Source organism: Lampris incognitus, chromosome 1 (assembly GCF_029633865.1).
Source record: "Lampris incognitus isolate fLamInc1 chromosome 1, fLamInc1.hap2, whole genome shotgun sequence".
NCBI classification, from domain to species: Eukaryota; Metazoa; Chordata; class Actinopteri; order Lampriformes; family Lampridae; genus Lampris; species Lampris incognitus.
Genome location: NC_079211.1, coordinates 16,046,810 through 16,064,232, shown reverse-complemented (window position 1 = coordinate 16,064,232; position 17,423 = coordinate 16,046,810). Strand labels below are relative to the sequence as shown.

General features: G+C 46.1%; 1 protein-coding gene across 1 annotated transcript in view; it reads left to right on the top strand.

Moving 5' to 3' along the window:
• tenm1 (teneurin transmembrane protein 1) overlaps positions 1 to 17,423 on the top strand; it is a 231,774-nt gene that overhangs the window by 111,677 nt on the left and 102,674 nt on the right. Inside the window, exons 8-10 of the mRNA XM_056289538.1 lie at positions 605 to 654; positions 1,631 to 1,644; positions 16,245 to 16,259. Of these exons, the coding sequence (XP_056145513.1) occupies positions 605 to 654; positions 1,631 to 1,644; positions 16,245 to 16,259 (79 nt within the window). The remainder of the gene's footprint in view (positions 1 to 604; positions 655 to 1,630; positions 1,645 to 16,244; positions 16,260 to 17,423) is intronic.

Here is a 17,423-nt window from a genome sequence, read left to right as displayed (position 1 = left end):
ACACGGGACCCTCGTGAAAGGGTGTGTCTTCTGTTGTGAAGTCACTGGCTGCATGGACCCTCGCGACCCTTGCGGATGCGTCAAGCATAAAACAGTAAATCAACCCAGCCAATTACCCCATTCTTCCGAGCTGTCCCGGTTGCTGCTCCACCCCCTCTGCCGATCCGGGGAGGGCTGCAGACTACCACATGCCTCCTCCAATACACGTGGAGTTGCCAGCAGCTTCTTTTCACCTGACAGTGAGGAGTTTCGCCAGGGGGACGTAGGGCGTGGAAGGATCACGCCATTCCCCCCAGTTCACCCTCCCCCCTGAACAGGCGCCCCGACCGACCAGAGGAGGAGCTAGTGCAGCAACCAGGACACATACCCACAGCCGGCTTCCCACCCCCCGACACGGCCAATTGTGTCTGTAGAAACGCCTAACCAAGCTGGAGGTAACACGGGGGATTCGAACCGAAGATCCCCGTGTTGGTAGGCCACGGAATAGACCACCACGCTACCCGGACACCCCATAAATCAATTTTATTGTGCAAATAGCGAACAGATTACATAGGCCAAGAGTGCGAATAATACAATGACAATTGGGGGTCAACTTTTTCTCCAGGGTGTAAAGGGAACTCAGTACAGCACAGAGGTGTGCTTCAGTGAACTGAAGTCTTACAATCCTTACAGTATCTTGCTTGGTTAACATAATGTCTGCAGTCTGTAGATGATGATAAATCAAATCCATTACACCAGCTCATGGGGCACGTACCACAGCACAATGTTTGATGTCAGGGGTCACCATCTAAGTATTCTAGAGCAAAACTGCCAGCAAGTCAGACCTGCACACACACAATAACAGTAGACCATCATTTCTGCTCAAACACAGACCCACACAATCTGTACCAGAACCAAGGACACTATCAACATGCCAAAGAGGTAGGCAGATGTGTTACTACCATACAGCATCAAGGCCTCTGCCTGACTGACATTAAAGGCATAGACCAAATAATCTAGACTTGTCAGCTGTTTTCTTACTGTGAAAATAGTCTACTCGAAAAAAATAAATCAACATTTCACATCATCTGATTCAACATCATCACCATTATTCTTTACTTTCTGTAGCCAACGCTTTATTAAAAAGTCCTAGCATATTAGATGAGAACAGTGGGGTATGATTGTTGTGTATACCATCAGTTTCTGAAATACTATTTGCCTAAATATCTGGTATGTTGGCATACATCGTTAAGTGCCATCTCCTTTGTAACTCACCTCTTTGCTACGAGGTCCTGCCTGCTGACTGTCATTCTGACCTCCCTCTGCTTCCTTAGCACACCAGCACATAAATGCAAAACTCGCCATCATCCACACTATCTGGCTCAGTATTAACTCTGCAAGACAACCAGAAAATACGGGCTGCATTATCATCTTCAAGTCCTAATTCTTACAATTTAAACTTACTCTTTTTTTTAGCACCGAAACAAATTTGCTGGATATCTTCTCTCCTCTTCCCCATATTGATTCTGTGAATGAAATCTAATCTGAGTTCAATACAGTAGCCATATAGTTGAACTAACACAATTACTCAGCCTTCAGCACACACCGATTTTGTTCAATTACCCAATCAGGTAAAACGCCTGCATTCCAGAGGGAAAATAAAGGGTGCCTATTATAAAAGCTAATATCAAAAAAGACAAGACTAACTAAACCACCACAGCCACATAAAAGTCTATTAAAATTAAATAATAAACTCTATATTGATGTCAACACATATCTCTACAACAACGAATCACCCATCGTCTCAGTGCTCATGACTGAGCACCAGTGTTAGCTAACATCAGATAAAACATGACACTTCATATTGGTAATGAAATGCCAAGCCAGAGGCTCAGCTAGCTAGCTATTTAGCCAACATGGGAAATGAAAGGGTACGCTATCAGCTAGCAAACATTAGTTAGCTAGACTAATTTAAGGCAAGTTAGAAACTAGCTAACGTTAGCTTTCATCCATAGACACTTGACACATTCTTAATTCAGAAACCCTGACGCTAAGTAAAGTGTATTAAACTAGCTACATAGCTAGCGACCTACAGCATCTCCATTAGCTTGCGAGCAAAGACTATGAGGCCGCGAGCCACAGCAGTGAGGCATGCGGATGAGACGTTCGGCGCCCACTTTAGAGTTGTCTGAAATAGTATTACAAGATTCTTCCTGGCATGAATATGGGAAATATATTGTAATATTTACCATTACAGGTAAGAAGGCTATATAAACTTTTCGACCCCCCCCTGTTTTTTTTACCTCTTTTGGCGGATCCTAGTCTTCATTAGGGGGGGGGGTCAGACCTACCCCCGTAATTTGAACCGTGCTAAGGCTGTTCAAGCATATCGCCATCTTTTTCAGGCTCGACAGTTAAAGTTGCCTGTGAGGCTGTTTTTGTTTTTTTGGGGGGGGGCTCCCCCCTCCCCAATTGTATCCGGCCAATTACCCCACCCTTCCGAGCTTTTTCGGTCGCTGCTCCACCCCCTCTGCCGATCCGGGGAGGGCTGCAGACTACCACATGCCTCCTCCGATACACGTGGAGTCGCCAGCAGCTTCTTTTCACCTGACAGTGAGGAGTTTCGCCAGGGGGACGTAGCGCGTGGGAGGATCACGCACCCCCCCCCCCCCGCGCGGAACAGGCGCCCCGACCGACCAGAGGAGGGGCTAGTGCAGCGACCAGGACACACACCCACGTCTGGCTTCCCACCCGCAGACACGGCCCAATTGTGTCTGTAGGGCAGATGTGGACAACGTGGCTTCAGAAAGTAAAAGTCCTGCCATGTATTTGTTCCACCCACACACTACACCAGCTGAATTTAGTGGGCACGACTCTTCAGCCAGGTAGAGTGAAATCGCCTTGTTTAGTGAATGGCTAGAACAAACACATTGTCGGTCTTATACTTTCTGAAGCCGGGGGTTGCAGAGGTGGACAACCCGGCTTCAGAAAGTAAAAGTCCTGCCACGTATTTGTTCCACCCACACACTACAAAAGCTGATCGCCTTGTTTAGTGAATGGCTACAACAAATACAAGGTCGGATTTTTACTTTCTGAGGCCAGGGGTGTCCACTTCTGCTGTGGGGACGCCCGACTAAGCTGGAGGTAACACGGGGATTCGAACCAGCGATCCCTGTGTTGATAGGCAACGGAATAGACCACCACGCTACCCGGACACCCCTGGTTTGAGTTTTTACGCGGATGGTTGCTCTAAAGTTCTTTCATTAAAGGTCCTCTCCTCCCATGTCTCATTCAGCCCCTCCTCTGTGGTTGAAATTTTGTAGCCAGCCCACACAAGCAAGATAGCAGCCCAGTTGCTAAACTGCAGTTAAATGGCAGTGTTCTATAGAGGACGTGTTAGTCAACCCAATCCACGCAGGAGAACAGCATGTGCCACTAGTGCATTTCGTATGCTGTGTATGCGAGAGCCAAACTTGCATCTCGGCATCTGTCATTTTTGTCACACAACAGAGCTTTATTGTGTGACGGGGGTTGGTCTCTCTCACTCGCCCACTCGCTCACTCATTCACTCGTTCAGTCACACACACACACTTTTTCTCACACACGTTGCATTTCAGCCTTGCTTTCGCCTTTTCAGGTGACCCAGCTGAGTTTCCATCGATAAACGTTGAATAAAGAATCTGAATGGTACATCGTCATCATAATTATCGTTGTAGGATTAAACTGTCTGATTCTTGCGTGGATTTCAGCGGCTAACACATCTCACACAAATGAATTTTCTGTTTCCTCTTTGAAGTGTTGACTTCCAATTCTGAAAGGTGGGAATGAGGCAACTTATGATAAAAGTATGGGCATAGAAGTAGAAAAGGTGATGCGAATCTGAAGCCAGCAACACTTGATGATTTCAAATTTCAATTATAACCCCAAATTGGCCATGATGACTGATTTTCCAGATCATGGAGAGTCTGCACTGGTCTGCATAAAACAAGATAGGTCACCAGTGGACTTTATCTTGTAGTGTACGGAAAGATTCATCACTTGTCGCCTAACTGAACCTCAGACTGGTGTTTTATACGGAACATAATAATGTAGTAATGTATTATAGGAAGTGTATGTGGCTGTGTAACTGCAGTCATAACCAGTGTGCCTCTCTATGATTATAATCTGCGAAAGTCTGTCACTCAGCATGCGATGCCACATCTTTTCCCAGTCGACTAGGACTTCTTAAGTCTGGCAGTGTGTTCTTGGCTGAAAGTGGAGTGTGCTAGGCTGTGTAAAGATAAAATCTAATAACACAAAAGAAAAATGAAATACACCATGCTTTAAGCAAACTGAAAACAAGCATGTAGCAGCGGGCACTGAAAGACACAATTTTTTTGAATGTACAATTCTTGTATTTATTTATTGTCATTAACTGCTGCAATGGGGATTCAGTAGCAATGAGACATGTAGGAAAATACTTTCGTTGGTGTGGTCTTAAGGTCCTGGGTTCGAACTCTGGGGTATGTCCAACCTTAAGGGTCATCCCGGGTCGTCCTCTGTGTGGAGTTTACATGTTCTCCCCATGTCTGCATGGGTTTCCTCCGGGTGCTCCAGTTTCCTCCCACAGTCCAAAGACATGTAGGTCAGGTGAATCGGCCATCCTAAATTGTCCCTAGGTGTGAATGTGTTGGCCCTGTGATGGACTGGCGGCCTGTCCAGGGTGTCTCCCTGCCTGCCACCCAATGACTGCTGGGATAGGCTCCAGCATCCCTGCGACCCTGACAGCAGGATAAGCGGTCTGGATAATGGATGGGTGGATGGTTTAAAGCTATCAAAGCTTACCTGTCCACACTTAGGACTCCAGTTTCTGGATGACACAAGGCCGGCAATAGTGCTAACGTAGACATAGTGACAATTTCATTGGGCGCAAGGTGGTTTCTCTCTCGCCTGGGAACATTTGCTAATTTCTGGGCTAACCATGACATCCCTTGTGCTGAAATGGGTGTGGGGGCGCAGTAGAGGGTGTGTCAGTCAAACACAGGTGGCGCAGTGCTAGTTTTGTGTCAAATAAAACCAAATATTACGCCTGCGTCTCCACCTGGTCAGACCACATCTTGGTGTGGTGGTTTCCGAGCATAGACTTATCCAAAATCACACACGCCACTTTTGTGTGTGTTGTGTTGGCCCATTTTGTGAATAATTTAACTAGTGACTGCTCTCCTAAACCTTTTCAATCACAAAACAAAATACCTGTATGTGTATCATTATCCTCCAACACAAAACGGTCATTGTGTGTCATTACACATGGAAAACAACATGGTTAAGGGGTTTTCAATATTTTAATTAACTTCATTCAGCCTGAAAGAACGAACTGATTGCCAAGGCTAATCAGAGGTGGAAAACCCGGCTTCAGAAAGTAGAAGTACTAACCATGTATTTGCTCCACCCATGGACTAAACCAGCTGATTTCACTAATTAGTTCTCCTACCTGGCTGAAGTGCTGTGCTAATTAGGACCAGCTGGTTTAGTGCATGGGTGGAACAAATACATGGTTAGTACTTTTACTTTCTGAAGCAGCGTTTTCCACCTCTGATGCTGATTGATCTGTGATCACGTGCAGGAAAAAGAGAAAGATGCTGGTGAGAACGAAGAAACGTTAAAACAGTAGCCTGTCACATAATTATGTTTGCTTGTTGTCTCATATTGTATTGGATTGGCGTTAATGTCTGTTGTATGTGCACTTGGCAACCGCACATCCCGATCAAGGACATCAGTTTGCTCCTGGGAGAAGCTTTTCTGCCTTAGCCGGTCTGCACTTCCGCCGTCCACTATGACGTAATTGGCAGTTCGCCATGACAGAGAGTGCGCCGCTTTTAAAGGGAACGTGAGGAGCTGATTTGATTGGCTGTAATTGAAGACAGCCCCACCACGCCTGCTGATCATTTATTCCTTCTAATCCAACTGTGCCTCCATTGCACTCAATTACTGCCAGCGCAGCATGTCCCAAAATTAGCAAAAAAGTAGTGGCCACACCTTAGATCGACTTGCGCCATGAACTTATACGGCGCCTTCGACTGCGCTATGACCCGGAAACTAGAGCCCTTGCTCACACTGCTGACAGTAGCATATCTACCATTTGAAAAAATAATCCCATTATTATCTGCAGGAGCCTATCCCAGCAGACATTGGGCGGCAGGTGGGGAGACACCCTGGACAGGCCGCCAGGCCATCACACAGGGCCCACACACACATTCAAATCCATACCTAGGGACAATCTAGTACGACTGATTCACCTGACCTACATGTCTTTGGACTGTGGGAGGAAACCAAAGCAGCCGGAGGAAAGTCACGCAGACACGGGGAGAACATGCAAACTCCACACGGAGGACGACCCGGGATGACCCCCAAGGTTGGACTACCTCGGGGCTCGAACCCAGGACATTCTTGCTGTGAGGCGACCGCGCTAACCACTGCTCATGAACATAAAATTATAACGGTTTTACATCGGATTTCGGCAGTACATTTGTTAATAAAGTGGGTGGGTGGGTGGGGGTGGCGCTCCGTTTGCTGCCGCCTGCGGGGCTCGATCGCGGGCCGCTGGGCTGGCGGGCGGGCGCGTTGCCCGCCACACCACATGGGCGTACATTTGTTAATAAAGTGGCAAGGAAAAAAAATATAAATTTCTTAAAAATTCTGGCTTGAATGTTTGTTTCAGATGTGAATCCATTGGCATGAGTTTAAATCAGTTTTTATTGGATTTGGTTCCTGCCCTGCATGCATAACACACTTTGGCATCATTGTGACAGAAATGTCAGTCCAGAGATCAGCCCTGAACTGATCACACATTCATTAGGTGGGCATGGTAATTGGTTAATCATGTTCCCTCTTCGCTGATACGTGACTGGAATAGCCTCTCTGCAGTCATCGGTCTCACAGTAGCCACAGGAATTGCTAACACCCATTTAATGCTGTGATATGGGACATTAATTGTGAGTGTTCCAGGTCAGGAAGTCAGACAGGCCACAGCAGCCTTCACACGTAGACCAGGTCTGCTGGATGCTAGATTGGGATCCTGCTGGATGCTAGATTCAGCACTTAACCGGCGAACGGGAGATCAAAAATGCAACCAACTGCGTTTTGGGCAACTCGGGACTTCCCTACGGCAGCTATTCCTGATGAATCCTCACATTCGCTGGATTAACGGCCTCATGAGCGTCTAAATCCGTCCTGATGGGGCACACAAGGGTCACGGCACTCAATTTGGCATGTTGCGTGATGGTAACCTATTGTTTCAGCCTATGTTTCTTCATATGCTTGATGGAAACTGGGAAATCAAAATGGGCAAGGCTAAGCCACGGATGCCAGGGACTGGGATTAATAAAATTGGCATGGTGGAGGTGGTCCCTGGACAGAGGCAGGCTGGAGAGATTAGAGATTAGGATGTAATCCAGTGTGGCAGATTATCATGCTCATCCTGCTGTACCCATCACCTCTCGCACCAAGGGGGCCACAAAATCCCCAAGATTACACAGTGAAGTATGGTGCGAGGAGACCGGGGGGGGGGGGGGCCGGGTGGGGCCCATAAAGTATAAAAAGATGTCACGGTAAGGAGAGGCGAGAGGGGAAGTGAAGCTAGGAGCACAGAATGGGATTTGTTTGCCATCAAATATCAAAATAATAAAGGCGTTGGTCATTTTAAAGTGACTTCATCTATGTTCAAAATGAAGGTAAAACCAAATTCGAAAATATTCTGCATTTTGCTGCGATACTCTATGAATCGATAGGAACAGACGATAAGACATCAAGTGAAGATGTAGAAAATAAAGGGAGCGGGCGGGAGACTGACTGAAGCATGTTTATCTCCTTTCCGTTGTTTTGATATAAGCGGGTGATGCCGCGGGGAGGGGGGGAGTTGGCGGGTGAGGCAAGCGTAGCACACTTATTTGAGGACAATAATCCGATTCCTGGCGTTTTTGTGTTGTTGTTGTTTTTCCTGTGTGTTGTTTTTATGTCAACTTCAATACTTTCAAGGTAGGATTGCGGTTTGATTCATTTGCTCTACGTTGAAGCGTGGCCAGGGTGCGACGGGGGGGGGGGTAGGAGGGGGATCATGGGGGTTGTTACAGTCCGCGGAGCTTCTACTAGCTTCCGCCCGATATTCAGTAGCCCTCCTTAGCCTTCCAAACATAAAAGTCCCTCTAATTAGTGCTACATTAATTGCCACTCGCCCCCATGGTAATCAACCACAGGCTGCTGGTCCTCATGCTTCAGTCCCTCTTCTCCCTTTACTTTATTTCTGTCTCTACAGCACACATATGTACACACACATATGTACACACACACACATGCACACACACACACACACACACATGCACACAATCCCAGATATGACTTCCTCAGCAGAAGATGAAAGCGTTGCAGCACAGAGAAGAGGTTTCCTGGCAGCGGCTTCCCTTTCCTTAATTGAGTACGTCGGAGTTTGGGAATGATGTTCCGCGCCACGTGAAAAAAAAAAGAGTGGCTGTATTAATGACATGAAATGATACAAACTGACATATAATAGACTGGCGTGTCGCCTCATTATAATGTGAAGATGATGAAACGTGGAGCTTGCAGAAAACCATCCGAGTTTATGAGAGGATATTGTATAAACCACTGTATAAAAGGAGCGTTACAGCCAAATTGCTCTCACTCTATCTGATGTGTACTCAAGCCGCCGTGGTTGGAAACGGTCTATAGATGGATGGAATGTGACACAGACAGAGAGAAGGGCTCTTAAAGAGCACATCAATATTCTAGACTGCGTGTGGAGAGAGCTGGGGGGGGGGGGTCGGGGTGAGCAGTGTGTATGTGTGCGCTGCGGAGGCAAAAAAAATAGCGTGCCCATGCAGGTGCATGTTTATGCATGTGAAAAAGAGAATATGCATACGTGTATTAGAGAGATGGAGCATGTGTGTGTGTGCACGGGTTTATGCAAGTGTACAGTATGTGTCTCCGTACTTGGACGCGTATGTGTGCAGATGCTGATGGACTAGCCTCTGATACATTGGTCTCATTGATTTTCTCACGCTGGGGTACAGTCTCAGGATGAGTCTGTGCACACAGACACACAGAGAGAGAGAGAGAGAGAGAGAGAGAGAGAGAGACAGAGCGAGAGAGAGAGAGAGAGAGAGAGAGAGAGAGAGAAACCCTGTAGTTTGTGCGGCTAACCCCATGCAAATACCTCAAGCTGTGTTGCCCTCGCAGTCATCAACATGTCTGTGTGCCGGAAAACCTGCATTCAAAACAACCATCTCCCCTCAAAACAACTCGAGAAATGAAACATTTCAACCTTCATCGAGGTTTACAAAATAGAGAGCAGGCTACATTAGACTCAGAAGGCTAACGCTTTGTAGTGCTCAGACTTGAAATCTGAGACTAGATTGATGTCGGGGGGCTGCAACATCAAAGCCCCCCAAAAAAAATCAAACTCAAAGTCTATTTGCCACTTGTCAGTAAACAGACTTCAGAACTTTCCTTTTGATAATAATATCCCATTTGCCACAGCAAAGCCAAGGGGGGATTACAGGGTTAGGGGCTAACTGAACGCGTCTAAATCTCAGGATAACTTCCACACTTGATTTATTATTATTTCACTCTGCGGATAACAGAGACTTTTCTGAAATGCACAACGAGTTAAATGAATTACGGTCTTAGTTAAAGGTGCAAAATAGATCCTCAGTGATCCCCACTGTGCCCCATTCAACAAGTGTTTTACCCATGTGTCAGTTTGCACTGCATGTATTCCTCTTGCAGCACGGTAGCGTGTTCAGTGTATGAACGGAGTGCATTTGTTAATGAAAAGACAGGCTTGTCTGTCACAGACGTAGCTGGAGGCATGCTGGGTAGAAGGTGAGGACGTGAGAGTAATGGAGGGCCCCGAGGCCAAGAGCATTATCTTCTCCCGACTCTGACTGACACTCATTAGGCTGCACAGAGGAGAGAGGAGGCTGAAAGCTTATTAAGCCACCTGCTCAAAAAGCCCTTAATTGAATCCAAGTAATTATAGGGACCTTGCCCATTGTGATATTTTTTATTCCTCTCGCGGCAAACTCAATCTTTCTTCCTTTTGGAATACTATTAATGTTGTCTGCTCTAATATATCTGCAATTCACACACCCGCTCCAATGCAGGCCAGCACACTGAAGCCGAGTCAGGGGCAGGCGTGCCCACCTATGTACTTAAACACACACACACACACATATACACACACATACATACATACACACATATGTGCACACATACATGTCTACACACACAAATATAGGCCCTGATTTGCAGTCCCCAGGGAAAAGACCTGTCACCCAGACCCCGAGCCTGCTCTCTGGTTCATTAGAGTCAGAGGGCTAATAACATTAATTGCAAAGACAGTTTAGTTCCTTTGAAATAGATTACAGGTGTAATTGTTTTACCTGAATAACCCTAAGGCGAGAGAAATTAATTAGACCCAGTGTCACAAATCTTAATGTAGCTCATCTCCTTTTTTTAACTGGCACACACTGCACGCAATACACACAGACACGCTATCCACACGTACTGTACACGCGCACACACCCAAACACACGACGTAATAGAGAAATTAAGGATGACAACATGTGGACGTGTCACTGCTGTTTTAGCTATCTGTTAGGACATAGAAGTGTGTGTAATCTCATACGATACAGATCTACAGCAACAGACAAGCCTTTCATGGGCTAATCTAAGAGATAATAACGCAAAACACTTTTGCATGTGTGTGTGTGTCTGTGTCTGTGTGCATGTGTGCATTGCACGGCTGAATAGTGTCGTTTAGGACATTAGCTGTGTACAGCTGTGTTATGGGTACACAGTATTACAGTAATACTCTGCAGTTTTATGCCTCATTATCATTAAGTGCACATTGTGTGTGATGGCAGAGATCAATAAGCTGTGCCTTACCGTCACCGTCCCTCTTTAAGCAGTTGTCAGCTACTGAAATAAACAAATCCGGCTTTTGCTTACCAGCTGAGTTCCATGTTTTGGCCCCGAGGAAATGAAACAGGCATATTTTGACAGGGCAAGTGTTCAGCTATATTTGAAAAGTCACCTTGCCTAAAATTTAATCAAATGCGCATTAAAATCCGGAAATGTGTTCAATTTATTTTGTAGTTTTGGATGATTGCTCGGCTGCCATCGTATTTGAATTTAGCCAGCAAGTACATCACCAGGTTTGTCGGACCACAGGGCCTCAGTTTCAATCAGTTTTGAAAACGGTGGCTAGCCGACCGCCTGCCGCGAGAGCTGCGCAGCCGAACCGCAGGAACTCCCGGGGATTTTCTCTCTGCCTCCGTTTGCTTTGCATTAAGAGAATCAGCCAAGGTTGCTAATTACAGGATTTAGGTTGAGCAGGCGTCCTGCTTTATGTACCGCACAGCTTTCTGACTCATACAGGGAGACACATTCCTGCACTTTGAAGCAAAATAACAGCACTTTGACAATTGACAATCAGTTTTGATTGGAATTCAGGAATAATCCCTGGCATACGTCTGCGCTCTCATATTGCAGAGTTTGACTGGTTGTAAAGCGCTCCTCAGGCGAAAAACACCAGTAAGGCACATTGTCCAATACCGCTGTCATTATTTACTGTTGGTCACACCCATAGTAATTTATTTTCTAATTTGTTATTCACGCATATTTTATATTGTTCTGCACTGACTATTAGGCAAGAGTGTTATGGCAGATGGGATATTTATGTTTCAAATTAAGCCTGATGCACACTGTCAGAGTTATATATACCTTTTTGCATGAGGTGTGGACATGCGGCGTGTACGTTGTAAATCTGTGTTGTTCTGTGGAAATCTTTCTGTTTTTCCTGCATTTGGTCTGCGCATGGTCACCCCAGCAGGACTTGATTTGGGAACTTTTTATCCGACCCGTTGCTGACGGCGAGTTTTTGCTTTCTGATCTTCAGCAATGAAGCAGAGTGCCGAGAATACGGCCGTGTAGTGACAGGGATCTCAGCGACCAGTCCTTTCATTTGTCTGGTACAATATGATCTCTTGAGAAAGTGGTTTATGAAGAAAAATGATTCCACTCTGGTTCCTAATTGTGCTGTTCTGACTTATTGCTCAAGTAAGAGTATGTGGAAGAGGAACGCGGTATTTTGCTCTTTATTATGGAGTGACTTTGTGTCATACAGAGTGGGTGGCAGCCCCGGCTACTTACTCTCTGTTGCCTGGCCAGCACCACCCAAGATGCACTGTTTTCTGCTCTGGTGAAAGTTGGCAGAAATGGACCACCTTAACTCCTGCATCCAGGAACAATATAAAGGTGACCAGGAGAGGTGTAACTATTCACTGGGTGCCAGTTTTCTGTTTGGAGGTGTTTTGTGGTTCATCCAGCTAGAGATAGATGTGGCCCGGGTGAGTGACATCACATTCAGAAGGCGCCAAAACAAGGCGTGCGCTGAATGGTTATCCCCACTCAGGTCCTCTTTCAAAAGGAGGCGTGGCACTCCCACAGGGATAAATAGGTTATTCCACCAGGCGTCACAACTGAAGTAGCCATGTAATGTAGAAGACACGCCCCCAAAGTACAACACACGCCCACATCAGTACGAGAAACCCCCCGTGCTGAGGTTAAGGTTGGGAGGTTAAGGTTCGGGCAAATGATGGGAGTCCTGCTACATGTTCCTCCCCTGTCTTGCCGTCCGCAGACAGAGCCGTCCAAATGTCTTCACACTGAAAACCAACATGCAGTGAACGGAATTAAACCTCTCCTGCATACTTTATCACCGAGACGACCGAAATGATTGATGGCTGTCTCGACTGTCGGTTGCCTCCACCTGTGAACTACTGGTGAACCTATGGAACTACACCAAGCCACTCAACCCCGTTATGTCACTGCTTACATTTAGCATTAACAGGTTTTACTGATTTTAATAAAGAAACTCTTAATTTTTTTATATATATATGGCTACAATTTTTAATTTTCATTCTTTTTTTTATTTGTTTAGGAAAACACAGTTCCCCTTCGTGCTCCATTTCCACTTTAAGATCAGATAAAAAGTGAGGTACAAGGGAATTGTGTTTAATAATAATAATAATAATGCATTTTTTTGTGGGTGCCTTTCAGAGCACTCAAGGACGCCTTACAGAACACAGTTAAAAAAACAAAACAAGCAGCACTGATTCAGACAGCATAAAATCAAAACCAAGCAGGGTAGACAATAAAAAGTTAACACAACAGATAAGTATAAAATCATCATGAGCACAAAACTCAATGAAGCGTGGATCAGACTGAATATGCCGGTTTGAAAAGGTGTGTTTTGAGATGGGATTTGCAGGTTGAAGGAGAGACCCCTTTTTAACATATCGGCATGTGTAAGGGTGTACTAGCCTTGGCCACAAAACTGGAACAGAGGTTCTCTTTTGTGATGGATATTTTTCAAAAAGTGGCCCCTTGTTTTTTGCTTTAAACACAACTGGCTGCGGTGCCGCTCGCACTCATTGATTGACAGCGGTAATCTTAGCAGCCGGGACGGCCTGGAGGAGCTGTCCCTGTCTGGTCTCACCAGGACTCCCAAAATGCCTCCATCCCTTTCTTTCTGTGGCTGGATTATTGCTCTCTACCACTGAGGGAGGGAGAAAGGAGGAACAAGTTGTATGAAAAAGAAAGAGGAAAAGGAGAGAAAGAAAAGATGTGGAAGCACTATAGAGGAAGAGGGTGTGGAGACTGTGTCATAGAGAGAGAGACAGAGAGAGAGAGAGAGAGAGAGAGAGAGAGAGAGAGAGAGAGAGAGAGAGAGAGAGAGAGAGAGAGAGAGAGAGGCGGGGAGGATTTTTTTCTTCTGTTTGCATCAGCAGCCCTAGCTTGGCAGCATCATTGCCTCTTTGGACTCAGCCCGCTCTTCCTTCTCCTCCTCTTTTGCTCTTCTCTTCCTTCGTTCCCCGCGGCTGACCCACGCACCACTTTCTGTCCCTGCGTTGCGTCAGAATCAGAGAGAGGCTAGAGAGTAATTAGCATCAGAAGGACCTGCCTGCTCATCTGCCCGCCAGCCTGCCTGCCTGCCTGCCTGTGTGCCCAATAGTGCTCTGCCAACTGCCATGCCCTATTCATCTCCTATTCATCTAGAGTTGAATAAAAGGCTGCTTTCCGAGGGACATCCATCCCTCTGCTAGCCTGTAGTTTTCTATGGGTAGGCACAGGGCTGAGGATTAGCATTAAAAGGAATACGCTGCTGAGCTAGACTCAATGGGGATGCATGAATGCATACCTTGCCTCCGCCAAGCTGCCTATGTTCCTTTGGTGGGGAGTTTGGTGGAGGGGGGCCTTTTACATTTCATGCAGGACAATTGCCTGTCTCTCTCTCTCTTTTTATTATGGACTTATCAGAGTTACCTTTTATTATCCTCCCTCTTTCTCTCGCTTGTTTAAATTCTGCTTAGTTTAATCCAGCTCTGTCTAGTTGAATGGGTTTTATTTGCATGACCCTTGATATGTTCCAACCCTTTAAAGGTAGAATTTGTAATCTGGGGACCTGGCAACCTCTCTGCTATTTTTTTGAATTTTACTGTATGTTGCTATTGTGTATTTTTGTTGTCGGGTGTAGCTGCAGAGTGGAGTGGAGCTATGCCCCCCCCCCCATCTCCGATTCACCACTTATTATGGATACCTGCAATAGCATACTTGCTGGAAATTACAAAAGGACATTTGCACAATAAAAATGCTGCAAGGTCAACATCACTGAACCATTCTTCCAGTTTTAGGGCTCTCCATCATTTGAAAGCATGGCCTGCAGTTTATTAATTTGGTAGCAAGAGTGGTCATGGGCTCATTTGCGCCAAATTTTGGCATTGCACAAATCAATGAAAATGCAAATGGAAAGAGGAGAGATGATGCAACAAGCTGCTTTTTTGCCTCGAGATATGTAAAATGAGGGAAATGGTAGTTCACTCGAGTTTAAAAATGTTCAACTTGAGGAATGATTTTGCTTGTACCGAACCGATCAACACGCTTCTGTCTCAAAGCCAGTTGAGACTGAAGAACTTGGTAGGAGTTCCCATTCAGTTGCACATGTTCACTTTCAGAAATTCAGCTTGCCTTTGTTTTGCCACCTACAAGAATATCCATCCATTGTCTGAACCGCTTATCCTGCTCTCAGGGTCGCGGGGATGCTGGAGCCTATCCCAGCAGTCATTGGGCGGCAGGCGGGGAGACACCCTGGACGGGCCGTCAGACCATCACAGAGCCGACACACTCATTCATACCTAGGGACAATTTAGTATGGCCGATTCACCTGACTTACGTGTCTTTGGACTGTGGGAGGAAACCCACGCAGACACGAGGAAAACGTGCAAACTCCACACAGAGGATGACCAGGGATGATCCACCAAGGTTGGACTACCCTGGGCCTCAAACCCAGGACCTTTTTGCTGTGAGGCGACCACGCTAACCACTGCGCCACCGTGCCGCCCCTAGAATATATTGATACATAACATTATGTGTATCTCGGGCCAAACAGTGGCCTGTTGTGCCATATCGCCTCTTTCCATTCACTTTTAATTGATTTGTGCTAGTATGCTAAAGGTCGGCGTTGCATTTGGTGTGAACACAATGTAATGGGCAATTCACATTGTCGTGGAAAAACAAGGGACTGTGCACTATGTACGCTGCTTTATACAGCGCAGTGTTTCACCACTCCATCGTTCTATTAAATCCTTTGTGACCCGGCTAGCATTAGCTAAATACCCACTCAAGTTATGTCTTCATAACAAACCTGACAGCTCCATTTGAAGGCTTACTTTTCAAGGACCTATTGGTATGGTCTCTGTGTGACCCTATTATTGTTATACAACTCTGGAAATTCAAACATTGAAGTTATTAACTTTTCCTACATGTTGAATAGCAGCTCGGAGCTGTAGAGTCACGTAGTGTCCAGCCATTGGACGCATTCTCAAAGGGCGGCGCATTGCCAGGGTTAAAGTTAATCCAATTTCAACCTTTTGCACAACCTGCGGTGCACACTGCAATCATCTGCACAGGATGATTGCCAGTAAAAAAAACTGTCGCTGTTCAAAACAATTGCCATGTCAGGTGCAAGCCCCCTTTTTTGCATGATAATGTGAATGCCCCATAAGCATTACTCTGTCATAACACAGACATCAACCCCCCCCATTGCTCACAGTCTTTCACAGACTATCATGACCCATCCCTTCTCCCCATCTCAGATCCAGCCTGCACAACAAACCAAAGCAAAACAAAATGGTGGGGTGTCCACATGACAGATCCTACTTTTAAAAGTAACCATAAAATGTATTGAAGAAAATTATGAAAGAATGTATATGGCCAAAAATTACATAGGCTGAGTTTACATCAAGTGCTCTCTCTCTCTCTCTCTCTCTCTCTCTCTCTCTCTCTCTCTCTCTCTCTCTCTCTCTCTCTCTCTCTCTCTCTCTCTCTCTCTCTCTCTCCCTGTCACACACACACACACACACACACACACACACACACACACACACACACACACACACACACACACACACACACACACACACACGTTGCACACACAAAGACACACACTACATACCCTCTGCCCCCACCCTACCTGTCTGGCTGTACATATGATATATGTGGACAAGCCTATGTATGTGTGTGTGTGTGTGTGTAAGTGTGTGTGCGGTGACTCCGTAAATGGAGTGGTAAAGCTGCGGGCATTATAGATTGAGAGTGAGTGGCCTCATCCATGAATCTGCCCCTAACTGCTCCCGCGCCTTTGTGGCCGTAACGATCCGCTCACGCCTGTCTGTCACCATATTTCCTCCATCTTAGTTTAGAAGCAGAGATATGGCTCTCCATAAAAGCCAATACTAAGGGCTGTAGAGCTCCACCTGCTCCCCGGCACAAAAGAAGCGAGCCAGTTGAGCCAGATAAAGGCTACAGAGACGAGAAGCCGATGGCCAGGGGACTCTTGGAAAGACCTATTCTTTATCACACACAAAGACACACTCTCACTCAGACGCTATCTGGGCTGTGTGGCCATGGTATTATGTCTGCATGTTTGTGTGTGTGTGTGTGTGTGTGTGTGTGTGTGTGTGTGTGTGTGTGTGTGTGTGAGTGTGTGTGTGTGCACACGTGCATGTCTCCTACCCCCTTCACACTCCCATTTTGGCTCTTTCTGTCTCTCTTTCTCCCTCTCGCACACATACACACATCTCTTTTCTTTCTTGATAGAGGATGCTAATATAGCACATGACAAAGCCCCAGTAGAGCACTCGAGACAAAACACTTCCTTTTTAAAGCGGTTCATCTTCATGCGGTGCCTATCCAATGGATTTCCAAAGCAGACGCTTCTAAGAGCAGGATTTTCATCACCGCCCATTCATCCCTAAAGCCCATTCAGTCTCGCTTCATTAGTTAGTCCGCTGATCAGAGCGATGTTTTAAGAAATCAACTTGGTAATTAAG